At 39.4% G+C, this 12,898-nt stretch overlaps 2 protein-coding genes across 3 annotated transcripts; one reads left to right on the top strand and one right to left on the bottom strand.

Annotated features, from left to right (window-relative positions):
• Nucleotides 1-343: 343 nt before the first annotated feature.
• Nucleotides 344-6,497, bottom strand: LOC108979737 (probable beta-D-xylosidase 5). The gene is made up of 6 exons (XM_018950473.2): nucleotides 5,738-6,497; nucleotides 5,223-5,392; nucleotides 4,792-4,889; nucleotides 3,705-4,469; nucleotides 2,831-3,471; nucleotides 344-816 (listed from the first exon to the last, which is right to left on the bottom strand). Exons 1-6 carry the CDS (start codon nucleotides 6,437-6,439, stop codon nucleotides 457-459), a joined length of 2,736 nt encoding a protein of 911 aa, XP_018806018.1. The 5' UTR covers nucleotides 6,440-6,497; the 3' UTR covers nucleotides 344-456.
• A 1,563-nt stretch (nucleotides 6,498-8,060) lies between these two features.
• LOC108979734 lies at nucleotides 8,061-12,452 on the top strand. Of its 2 annotated transcripts, none has more exons than XM_018950469.2 (4): nucleotides 8,061-9,000; nucleotides 9,556-9,804; nucleotides 9,895-9,986; nucleotides 11,419-12,452. In XM_018950469.2, the coding sequence occupies exons 1-4, from the start codon at nucleotides 8,170-8,172 to the stop codon at nucleotides 12,200-12,202; spliced, it is 1,956 nt and encodes a 651-aa protein (XP_018806014.1). In that variant the 5' UTR covers nucleotides 8,061-8,169; the 3' UTR covers nucleotides 12,203-12,452. The 2 variants fall into 2 exon arrangements, with proteins under 2 accessions (XP_018806014.1, XP_018806015.1); XM_018950470.2 differs by having other exon boundaries at nucleotides 8,061-8,994; nucleotides 11,419-12,440.
• The last annotated feature ends 446 nt before the right edge of the window (nucleotides 12,453-12,898 follow it).

The raw sequence follows: 12,898 nt of genomic DNA, 5'->3' as shown, positions 1-12,898 counted from the left end.
TGTAAGAAACATGAGCTCTTATTAATTTGCTGTTCGATCGATCTCTTCTTTGCAATTCAAATCTTCCAATTCGGTGCTCACAAAAATGACAAAATGGTTTTTATTATTTATATCCAACAATTTGATACAGTCTTGGGCTAGGGAAAAGTACCATCACAAAACTAGAATTTAAAAGCGAAAAATACTGATCAAATTAAGGACCACGTAAATGATGATAATCCCATTCACATTAACATATACAATTAATTTCCATTACAACAAGTCATTCATGAAAAGGAATACTGAAAACACATGCAATGACGCAACGGAATGGTGTGACCCCATCGTTTTGATGAAGCTCCACCGGACCCTTAATTTTCACGCCTGAACACAACATTAAAGAGCAGCTTGAAAGAATGGGACATACAATCGACAAAAGTTAAAAAATTCAATAACAATAGAAAAAATCAAACTTGTTCATCGACGTCGATGAATATTATTAGCTTCACTGTGGACATGGAATGGATAGGAATCGATCTTTGGAGCACCACCCACCGAAGAATTACTTGAGGAGGAGAATTTGTGAACGCTGTGCGAGCGGATAAGGTCGACACCGGAATATCTTTGCTCAGTGAACTCGATGGCTGGTGGCTGGAACTCCGACCGGGTTCGCCGGTGAGACGATCCATTGGCCGAGTCCTGTGCATTTAACAACAAATGGTAGCTACGGGTGGAGCCCTCGGAGAAGGACCTGTAGCTGTTGTAACCCTTCGGCTTCTTGATTGCACGGAGAAGATAAGGAATCAGACCTTCCATGGCTTCTTCTTCTTCTTCCTTCTAAGATGATGGCTAATTGGCTATGTATGAAGCTTTTCTTGGAACGTAGTTTTTGATATGAAAAATCGATGGAAGGAAGGTCTACATATATAGGAGGAAGGTTGGATAGACAATACCAACAAAACGGTCAAAGGGCACGTTAATTTTAATTATTTTAAGGAACCTACCATGAAGAACCATGCATCTCATAGAATTAATAAGCTCATTTTTTATATGCCTCTATGATAAAAAAGATTTACCAAACATGCCATCGGAATTGAGACAAAAATGAGCGATTTTAATTATAATGTCAGAGATATATGGTGTGATAAATAAAGAAGGAATAAAAAAATAGAGGAAAAATATATAAAATTATTTGTTGGGAGTTGCTGGAGTGAACAATTTTGACTTTGATAATAAGTAGCGTGTCGTAGAGCACATAAGTTGGTGCGATCCTGCGCTGTTTGCTGACCATTCCATCTCTATCTTCTGTGGTTGCCTTGGCGGCTCCACGCGTTAAGTCTTTAGTAAGTAAAAGACAACCAAAATATTGTCAAGAACCTAAAAACCTTGCGAGATACATGACGTCATAGATCTCTATCTCGCCGGAGATCACGTACGTGGCAATTGGTCGGACTAGATGTGAACGAGATCAGAGATGGATGGGTTGGTTTTGGGTCAACGGGATTGGTAATTTTTGTCTCCCTGATCAATTGTTATTTGAATTCTTTACTGTGGAATACCATGAGCTAGCTAGCTAGCTCAAAATTGTGGGCTAGCTAGCGCCGGAAAGGCCCAGTACTTGACAAAATCACCTCCAAATTCTAGAATGACATAAAATAAGAGAATATATATAATAGGTGTTTTTCTTTTGTTTCGAGACCTTGCAACAAAAGGGAGGACAGTCACTCCAATACATCGTATTATCGATAGGAAATCTACTTAAAAAACCAAGTAATTAAGGGGAGAATACAAAGTGGCGGCACATACATTTCCAAACCAGAGGATAGTATTCGTTGTCTTCCAATGCCAATGCTCGGACGGAGACTTGAACAGGCACGCAAGGCTTACATTGGTTGCACTTGGAGTGACATTTAGCCGGAAATGACCCACCTCTCATTCTCTTTCCCCCACTCCTCATATGTCCAATTGGCACTCCACTTCCCTACACATACTTCGGAACGTTAACTTTGTAAAAACATAAAGCATATTGTATATATGTAGCAAAAGATAATGAAAACAAGTTGTATGGGAAATTAATGAACTCACAGGTACTGCAGGTGAAGGAGAAATTTGGAGGTAGCGGGAGTGAGCCTTGCAAGGATGAAAGATCGTCAGGACCATCAACAGGAGGGCGAATATCGTTACTAGTGATTTGAGTTGTGATTTTTGTTCCATTTTTTTGCCAGAAACTAGTTGGGTGTGTATAAGCATTAGGTGTGCTAGTTCTTCTGTTTTTGTTTTGGAATGAATTGCATTGAATTGTTCTTTGTACGGGAAGAAGCTGGCAAGTATTGGAGGTTGTGGGGGTGGTTGAATCTGTGCAATAGAAATGGTCAAGATTTAACGGGAAGATGCCCCTCACCTCACGTGCAAGTTGTGAAGTTGAGACACAGAGACAGAGAAATCGTCATCCTCTCTATGGGCTCTTGGCTGCATGGTCTCTGTCTTTTGCTGGGTTTTTTGTTGTCATTTATTTGTTGAAATATGCCCACTCTTACATTTTCTTTTTCATTTTCAAGTTATTTGTTGAACTCCCAGGACAATAAGAGAACAAGAATTAGAAAGGAGACATAGAATCTAGCATTAATTAATATGATTACTTAACATAAAAAGCTAATAGAATTTCATAAATAAAAAACCTGCATCTTCTCTTATGCTACTATTCAAAATAATGCCTCAAAAGGGGCAAAGTACAGACAGGTTCCCCTACTATCACTAGATATTACCAAGTAAGCTTCTTAATAGTAGCTGCCGCCACCGCCACCGCTGCCGCTGCCGCTTTAGTACATAGTTAGAAAGCCTGTATGGCTACATCTCCACTCCCAGCCAGGCGAACATTGAACTGGTGCCTCACCTGGTGGTCACTAGAGGAACCAACAAAAATGGTATGCTGTCCAATGATCAACTTCCTCTTCCCTTCACTGTCTACAAGACTCAGTCCTTTGCACACATCCACACTAACTGTAACAGACTCTGTCTTCCCTCTCTTAACCGTCACCCTCTCAAACCCCACCAATTGTACATTTGGTGATCCCATCACCTCCTCCGAGCTGGCTGGCTTCCAGAACACCAATACCACGTGGGAACCATCACTTGTTCCATTGTTCTTCACTCCAACAACAACATCAAATGTTGAATTCTGGCAGTTTATGGTTGAAATGTCGATTGCCGAGCCATTGGAAATGGTATTTGGGGTGTACTTGGAATAAAGACTAATATGTGGGTTGGAAGGGGGGGTTGCTTGGACAATTACGGTGGAGGGGGCCGATATTATGAATTTGGAAAAGGTTGAGTAGCTTAGGCCATGACCAAATTCATAGATAGGTTTCCCTGTATAAAATCGGTATGTTCTTCCGGAGAAGTTACTTGTCGTGTTGGCTCTCATGTTCATGTCTGTCATCGGCACTTGATCTGCATATGCTTGTGGGTACCATGTAAAAGGGGACCTTCCACCTAACAACAAACACGATTTTGGTACTTCGCATTTAGTTGCGATCACTATACATATCAAAGAACTACACAACTTTTAAAAGATAGTGTTAAACTTGAGTGTCATTAATCTGAATATAAAGGAAAAAGGAAAAGCCTTGTGAGAACAGAGAAAAATAAAGTGTTAGACATGGAAGGACTTGAGAAATGTCCAGAGGGACAGAGAGAGAGCGAGAGAATCTGGAGAGGGATAGAACCTGGATTGTAGTCTCCAAAAATCACTTGCGCTATGGCATCCCCTCCTGCTTGACCTGGATATCCTACCCAAAGAATCCCCCCAATCCTACTCACATTATTGGCAAAAGAAACGTCAACTGGACCAGCCGACATGACAACGAGAATCACTGTTCCAACAGTGGCTTTAGCCACTTCAGTCACAAGCTTTTCTTGGAATCCTGGCAATGTCAAGTTGTCTCTGTCCAGCCCCTCTGCCTCAATAGATTGATCAAGCCCCACCACCACCACAACCACATCAGCGGCGGCTGCAGCCTTAGCTGCCGCCTCAATAAGGCTCTCATCACCACATTTCACATTGCTGCAGCCTGGCTCATAACTCACAGCTGAGACATATTTTTGTAGCCCCTGTAAAGGGCTAGTATAGCTGCAAGGTTCACCGGCATAGTTGCTTATCATAACCCTCGTGGCATTGGCATTGGGTCCTATAGCAGTCAGTTTCTTAATTTTATTTTTGGACAGAGGAAGAGCTCCATTATTGTCTAGCAATACTATCCCCTGTTTTGCAGCATCAAGTGCCAATTGCTGATTGTCGCTTGTACATACATCCGATGGCCCAAGACTGCCAAATGGTAGAGATTTTGGGTTCCCATCGAAGAAGCCAAGTCTCATCAAGACTATGTAGTTGTATATCAAGGCCTGGTCTACAACAGATTCATTCACTTTTTTCAAGTTAACCGCGTTCTCTGTGTACTTTCCTAGATAAGACCCACAATTCATGTTTAAACCTGCGTAATCGCATAGCGGCATTTAGGAGTGGTTTGGATTTAGAGATGAGTTGAGATAATTTGTAAATAGTAGAATAAAAGTTGAATTATTTATTATATTTTGTGTGGAAATTTAGAAAAATTATTTTGAAATTTGAAAAAATTGAATTGTTTATTAGATTTTGTGTGGAAATTTGAGAAAATTGTAATGATGAGATGAGATGAATTGAGGTGGGTTGAGATGGATTACAGATACAAACGAGCCCTTAATGCATGACCAATTAAGTTATATATATATATTTCAAAGAATTGTGAGAAGTATCGGTGCAACTGTGATGACTACCTGCTTTCAAGGCAAGGGCCACTGCATCCTCAGGTGTTGCAGTGTAATGGATGGAATTGTAATAAACCTCGATAGAGTCGCAGTCTGAAACAATGTATCTGCTCATAAGGCCATAAATATTTAAGTCGGGCTCAGAAAACCATAACCACTTGCATTTTTAGTCATATACCCAAGTAGTATTAACACCAAAGAAAAGACCAACGTCTCATAGACATAGGGTTAAAAGATTTAGCTAGATTATGTATTGGTTCTGGGAGAAAAATAAGTAAAAAGCAAGGAAACGATCAAAATGGCATAAATTTTTAACTTTTCTTACTGCTCTCTATCCTTCTCCGAGGGAATCAAATTTAGTTGCATAAGCTTGAAAACTAGTAAGAATGGATCAGTAACTTGGTGCATGTGTTTAATAGTCGAGGAAGATAATGACTAACCCATCTAGACCCCATTGGCCTCTGACAATCCCTCTGAGGAGGTCTGGATCAGCACAGGTAGGAATCCCATTCACCCTGTTATAGGAACACATTACGCTGCTTACATGTCCCTCCTCTACACAGCTCTTGAATGGTGGCTGGTAGGTGTCTTCAAGATCCTGCTTTGTGACCTGCAACAACCCCGGTTTTTTCTTTCCTTGGAACGAGTCTTAATTCATAAAGAAAACAGTAATAAAGTATCTAATATTTGAGCTTTGCTACTCATTATCCTACACGCTATATTTATTTTTATTCTTCTTAAATTAATTAAATATTTTTATTCATCATCTACATACCACACATTTAATAAGAGAAAATAAAATAAAAATAAATGTGATGTGTAGTGTGTAGATATGATAAATAAAATTTTTTCTTGGCATATTTATCTTAGATGGTGTGAGGCCTCCAGAGTCATTCACTTCTTTTATTTTTTTTATAATAATATAAGAAAAAAACCAATAAGAGTAATATAGCACCTTTGCATCAAAGTGAAACCTATCAACGTCTTTCCATTTATCCACATCATAAGCAGTGTAATGCTTGCAACAACTTGAGACCTTGAGCCTATCCCTACCAGAAGTACTTCCTTCCTCACCCACTTCTTGTAAACCTCGTACATAATTCACAGCATATCTTGACACCACCAAAGGGTCCTCACCAGGGGTTTCTTGGCCACGCCCCCATCTTGGGTCACGGAACACATTTACATTAGGACTCCAATATGTCAACCCGGCTAGACCCACGTTGTACATGGCTCGAGCCTCGGTTGACACGGTTTGCCCCATCTTATACCACAATGTTGCATTAAAGCTCGCTGCAGAGAGAATGACTGCTGGAAAGCTGGTGGCACCTGGGACGGTTGCATTAAAACGAGTCCCAGGCCCGACGTTTGAGACACCATGAAGGGCCTCGGACCACCATTCATACGGTGGCACGCCAAGCCGAGGAATGCCAGTGGCACTGTTTACTAATTGCTGCACCTTTTCTCGGATGGTTAAGCGCGACACAAGGTCCTTGGCCCGGTCCTCGTAAGACAGGGAAGTGCTACAAAAGGGAAATTGGCTGGTTTTAGAGTCGCTCTTGTTGCAAGCATATCGTTGACTAGCACTAGGGATTACTAGGACGAGGAGAAGTGAGAGGCAAAGCGGCAAGAAAATGGGGTTCTTCATGGCTTCCATTTATCTATATTGATGTTCTTTGGGTACATGCAAGATTTAAGCTGCAACGAGGTTTGCTTTTTTAGGACGAGGTATGCAGGAGTAAACCTTGGTTTCTCTATATATGCTTTTTATCTTTAAGTATGCTGAAGGGGCCGGGTGGTTGCTTGTGGATTGAGATATAATTCATAGATTGTCTATTTTTCTGCGCCAAGTAGTACAAATTGATGCTAGGATATTGCTTTACACAAAGGCTTCTTTTTGTTTTGCTCTCAATTGCAATGTACACATATCACGCGCGTTCATGGTCCCAAAGAATTATTCATGTTTACTGTTCATATTATGGTCCCAACTCCCAAGCCTACGTGAGTACGTGGGAAGCAGCGATTAGCGTTTTGGGTTACCGATCATTTTGCCTGACGCTTGCATGGGCAGTAACCGTGATCGGGCTGCTGTATAGAACTAGGCCGTACACATCAAACTTCCGAGTTTGCACTCATAATTTTCATTTTACAAGCAAGCTAGCTAAGCATGATATGAGAGACAGTGAGGTACTGCCGCCATGGAAGGGTGCCTTCAAAGAAATAGCGAACATAAAAACTAAAAAGCACGCTTTTGAAGCGCACTAAGGCATGTTCTTATGCCATCAACACGCATCAAGCTAGCTGGACTTTAATTGGTATCTGTCTATTTTTTGTAAGTTTGAGAAATATCAATTTTTATCTTAAATTTTGTTATTTATAATGTTACTTGTTAAATGTGACACATTTTAATTGGATAGATATGTTTCGCGTTAAAATCTATAATAAATAATATAATTGCACTTTCTACTTAATTACGTTTAATTGAAAAATTCGAAAGATAAAGAACACTCATTTTCTTGTTAGTCGTCTTTATTTTTTTTAATTTACCCATGAAACGCCTTTAATACTTCACTCATGAAACTCGTTCTAAGGCCTCATTCGGATGTTAAGATAAATTTGTGAATGATATTGAGATAATATGTAAATAGTAATAAAATTATTTAAATTAAGATTTTTTTTGGATTTTTAAGAAATGAGAAAAAAATATTGAATAAAAAAAATATAAAATTAAAATATTGTTACAATATAATTTTTTAATATTATTTCTATTTTAAGAATTTGAAATTTTTAATTGTTTTTTACATTTTGTTTAGAAGTTTAAAAAATTTATAATGAATATGTAATGATTAGATGAAAATGTTAAAAAATTAAAATAAAAAATTATTTATGTTTAAATTTTGTTTGGATGTTAAAATGAGATTGGTTAAGACCACCTCAACATCTCAACTGGGCCTAAGACCAGCCTGGCCCAATAATCCAACCCAGATTCGGCCCCTTCGAACACAGCCCATTACAATCTCCAATCCCCAAACGGTTTTTAACTACATCGTCCATATCCCGCTTTCCATGGCCATTTTTTAGAATTTGAAGAACCTTGACTTGGAGAAATCTCTTCTTCAACACCACCGCAATCTTCGTTCCAGAGAAAATAGCGGAGTTGTGCAAATTATTTGCATACAAATCCTATTAAGAACCACACAATTTCCTCTTAACCATCCTTCTTTCTAGTCCTCGCTGTTCCACAGGCTTAGACCACCCTCCTCTTTGAATTTCCAGCGCCATTGAGTTCCATTTTCTTTGAATTCCTTTCCCGTGCCATCGAGACCCATTTTCTTTGACCCATTTCACATTTTTCAGTTATCCAATCAGGCCGATGGTTTCTTCCTAATGATCGTCAAAAAATCCATTATTTTCACAACTACAGTACCTAATCGCGTAAAGAAAGTTTTGGGTTCCTTTGTTTCTTTATTTTTCTTCTTTAGGATATTCAAGGAGATGGCAAATTTGATCTCTGGGGTTCTTGTGAAGCTTCTTGAAGAAATGGCAGTTGATGAAAAGGTGCCAGAGGATTGTAAACCTGTTATGTTACAAATTCGAAGCATAATTCCTATATTGGCAGAGGATGATATTTGGCCTAACCAAGGGTTCTACTTGAAGGTTTCTGATGCTTCGCATTCTATGTATGTATCTCTGCCTCACGAGAATGATGACATGGTTCTTTGTAATAAATTGCGACTTGGGCAGTTAATATACGTCGAAAAGTTGGAGGGAGCGTATCCAGTTCCAATGCTTAAAGGCGTGAAGCTTGTCCCAGGCCGGCGTTCCTGCATTGGAAATCCCAAAGATCTTGTTGCCATAGAAAATTTGGCGAATGTTTCTCGGGCTTCTGATTCTTTGTTTTCGATGGAAATGGATAAGAAGCCGCAAGAAAGGTTTCGTTCTCAAAGATTTTCAAGGGTCAGATCAAATGAAGATCCACATAGACAAGCCCGCAGGTCTAGAACTTTCGATATCGTGAGCGAATCATCTGATGTAATGAAGTCGTATCGGAAAATTAGCTCAGGTTCAGTCGACAAAGATAGCGATACAGAAAGTACAATATCTTCGTCCTCATCTGTGACGGCATTCAAGAGAAGAAGCTGGAATGGGGGAGACATTTCAGACTCCCAGATTATCAAGCATGGGAGGAAACCAACTGGTCGTAGTCGAAGTGTACGTGTGAGTGGAAAAATATATATATATGTCATAGAGCTAAACTGAACCAATAATCATGCCGATTTTAGCTGGATTGGAGAAATATATATATGGTGGTTGACTTGCACAAGTTTTATACAAAAATTTTTCTACTTATTCGTGCCCATCCAAATTTTTCTTGAAAGAGTTGTATATATAACTATACTTGGGCCAAGTTGGCTAGAAGTGCGTCATTTGTGGAAGTCAGACTCTGGTGTTAAATTCATTTGGCTGATAGATCTGTGAATCAAAATTGTGAACATTCTTTATATGCATGTTTTTCAATTAGATAAAAAATAAACAACATGCAGCTTCTTCCACTCAGAGTCTTGGCAGATTGTACCAGGTCCAACCTCCAACATCGATTGCTTTCTACAGTTTGCTCACTAATACATATAAAGATAGATTTTGTCTTTGATAAATTCATTTGTACGAGTCCATCTGGATTTTTTTTCTTGGCTTGTTTTTTGCTTGTGTTATTGTATTCTTAAGTTGCATATTTGTTATCTAATTTATGTCCTCACACTTGTGCATTCACAGGTTTCTCCAGTCTTTTGTGCTGGGTATGATAGCTTAGATGACAATTCAAGCCCTAAATCAAGAAGAAAAGATATTGGGATAGATATGAAATCGGTCAAAAGTTCCAACAAGTGTAGAATCCCTATGTCAGCAAAATGTTGCGAGTCTTTGGATCCTGCGGTGGTGTTTAGTTTGGTTGATGATAAAAAATTGACAGAAACAACAATATTATGGAGTTCCCTCCCCTCAACATTAGTGAAGCTTGGCAAGGTACGGTGCTTTACTTTCCCTCTATATGTCACAGAGATTAAAAAGAAACATAAATTAGTAGTCATTGAAAACCCCTTTCGAATGATGCAGGAGGTTTTAAGGCACAGAGATGTGGCTCTGCTTGCTGCTGTGGAGGCATTGCAAGAGGCTGCTGCTGGCGAAAGATTGCTCAAATGCCTAAGGTGTGCAAATGTCTGCTTGTGGACAACTTTGCAGATAAACATTCCAAACCAGTACAAAAATTTTTAGGATTTTACTTGCCATTGTTTGCCTTATGGCGTCATCTAGATTTTAAAAGAAAGGAATGGAAATTAATTCCAATATTCCAATCACATGATGATCCAAAAAACCTAAAGCATGTTGCATCACACTTCTATTGGAAATGTTATGCATTAAAGGATGAAACCGAGCTATTTTGGACCATGTTCATAAACTTGTGCACTTTAGTTCAGTACCAAAAGTTCTCATTCATTGTGCTTAATCAAGTCCATGATGCCCCATATCAAATGTTATGCATATTTGTCTTGTATATATTATGTTATTGGCTCTGGGTCAGAGCTTTCACAGCTTCTTCATAGTATGTTTTCTTGATTGGTGCTGAGTATATGTTAAGGCTTGGAGCTGCCCTGAAATCAGAGGAGTACAAGCTTATAAGGAAATGATGCACACAGAATGCACCTTTTCTCTCCAGTGACAAAATAATGAGTTGGTCACACACACTGGAGTCGCAATTCCTTTCTATCACTCCTCCCATAAGTTGAATTCAAAACTTCCTCCTTTTAAGGGAGAGTTGTTATAATGCCCCCATGGAAGGCCAAGCCACATGACCTATACTCCAAAAAGACTAGTCAATGATACAATTGGAGCCCCCATCGGAACATTATAAAGAGCAAGAACTTTTCATTCCCAAGCAATATGGGATCATGATACCCCATTCTGATAAGTGATAAGGGTAGGTGGTGTATGGGATCCCCATATTGCTTGGGAATGAGAAGTTATTGCTCTTTATAACGTTTTAATGAGATTCCAATTATATCATTGACTAGTCCTTTTGGAGTATAGGTTATCTGGCTTGGGCTTTCCATGGGGGGCATTATAGTTGCCAATTGGCTTAGGGGCCCATGCATACACCCTAGTTGAGTTGAGGAGAAAAAAAGAATGTGAGAAACTTGGAAGACACTACCCACCTGCAGAATGTGAGTTCTTCCCTTGGCATAAAAAGAATGGGAGGTTTTCAGCTCACTAGTAGAGTTGTACTTGTGAAAGAGGATAAGATGGAGAGGGAAAGAGGGTGGGGGGCTTTCCATGTGCAATGAAGCCAAAGGCAGCACCTTTACGAAGTGACCAAGCAATATGGATCACTTCGAAAGTGCTTTTAGGATGAGTGTATTGTCGTCAGCCCACCAAACTGTCAATATGGTACTTTGACCACCTTATAAGTTTAGAGAATATATTTTAAATGATCAAGTTCACCATTTCCTAGTAGCTTAGGCTTTCAGGATAATTGAAGCTTTAAACATATCCACACCTTTATGCTTGATAATAGATACAAAATACAAGTAGGACTGACCTGAGTGCCAACCTACTGTCCCTAACTTTTCTTCGTCTTTCCAGGACATATTCAGAGCTTCAGGCAGCCAAGGGGGCTGATCGGCAGCCATTAGTTGATAACTTTTTTAGTCTTCAAGATGACTTGGGGCACACTCAACAAATTATTGAGCTATATGCAAACAGTAATCTACTGAGAGCAAAGGACAGTAATCCCAAGGGCCCTGGTTCCATCAGAGAATGTCTGAAACTTGCTTTGGACAGAAAGAAAAATGCAACTACATGGATTAGAGCTGCTTTGGTATCCGACCTCACACTATTTTCTGCCACTGGCATCCCCAAGAGGACTACCAACGTGGGGAAAAAAACAAGCATAACTTATGGCAGTAAAACAAAGGGCACGTGTATGGCGAGAAAACATGTTAATAGTGGCGAAATCCAGGTTGGATTGGCAGCTGAGACGAACAGTTCACCGCAATGGTTTAAGGGAAGTGCTCTGCATGCAGCAGTGGACCTGAAAAATTCCCTTCATGATGAATGTAGAAGATGGTTCTTGGCTTTCGTTGAGGATTACTTAGATGAAGTGAAGGAAAAAACCATTTCGATGGAATCAGATAGCCAGGTAGCTGAGATGATGTGTCAGATCAAGAGAGTGAGTGACTGGTTGGATGTGATGGTTAGCGAAAAGGCTAAATCTCTGAAAATGAGATCCAAAGACGGTGCCCCAGTGGAGGATTCTGAGTTAGAAGCTTTTGGAAGGGTGAGGGACAAAATATATATGGTCCTCTTGAAGCATGTTGAGAGAACATGCCATGGATTGGAAAATATGAATGCAATAGCTGAAGGTTGAAAACTTTCCAGTAATGAAATACTGTACTTCCAGGAAGGAGTTCTGACGATTGACGAACATTAACTATCCAAAACTGCATGTTGATCCATCTCAGTCTCCTTATAATTCTTAGTAGACGCAGTTTGTATGGAAAAAATGCCATTCACTTCCAAATATGTAAATAGATTTTTTTCCCCTTTAGAAATTCAGATGTAATTCGTTATGATTCTTTCATCCAATGAAATGCACCGTTTCACTAGTTTTCTTTTGAGCTCTTCTTTATTTTTTTTCCTGTTTGGTTTGGTTCAATAAATTCATTGAGCAGCATTTCAAAGATAAATCATAAATCCCATTTCATGCATTGGTTTTTGTTCAAACAAGTTGATTCAAGTTCATGCGATTAATTGACAACTAAAGTCCATTCAACTTGACCGACTTTCATAGGGTCCCCATGTCTGTCAATTGGAAGTTTGGTACTCCCTGATTTTCCTCTTCTCATCGTTACTTCACCCTCCATGGTAATGGATGACAGCCGTATATTAGACGTAGCAAGCTTTCTTCCACACTTTAATGTCTACCTCGTTTCTGAGATCTAAGTAATATCCAATGATTTCTCATACGTATGTGTAGTAGAAAACAGCCAAACAAAATGAACTTGCAACCAAATCTAAACCTTTTTAGGGTAATTTTGAGTATATGACACGTCGGAAAAGTCTT

Source organism: Juglans regia, chromosome 13 (genome assembly GCF_001411555.2).
Source record: "Juglans regia cultivar Chandler chromosome 13, Walnut 2.0, whole genome shotgun sequence".
In the NCBI taxonomy this organism is placed as follows: Eukaryota; Viridiplantae; Streptophyta; class Magnoliopsida; order Fagales; family Juglandaceae; genus Juglans; species Juglans regia.
The sequence above is the reverse complement of the archived record's forward strand: the minus strand, read 5'-3'. Positions and strand labels throughout refer to the sequence as shown.

Coding starts and splice junctions, on each gene's coding strand:
- LOC108979734 (XM_018950469.2), top strand. CDS start 8,170: ATGATCGTCAAAAAATCCATTATTTTCACAACTACAGTACCTAATCGC. Junction 9,001..9,555: donor GTCGTAGTCGAAGTGTACGT/GTGAGTGGAAAA, acceptor GTGCATTCACAG/GTTTCTCCAGTCTTTTGTGC. Junction 9,987..11,418: donor AGATTGCTCAAATGCCTAAG/GTGTGCAAATGT, acceptor TCGTCTTTCCAG/GACATATTCAGAGCTTCAGG.
- LOC108979737 (XM_018950473.2), bottom strand. CDS start 6,439: ATGGAAGCCATGAAGAACCCCATTTTCTTGCCGCTTTGCCTCTCACTT. Junction 4,470..4,791: donor GGCCCTTGCCTTGAAAGCAG/GTAGTCATCACA, acceptor GCGATTACGCAG/GTTTAAACATGAATTGTGGG. Junction 3,472..3,704: donor TTTTGGAGACTACAATCCAG/GTTCTATCCCTC, acceptor GTTTGTTGTTAG/GTGGAAGGTCCCCTTTTACA.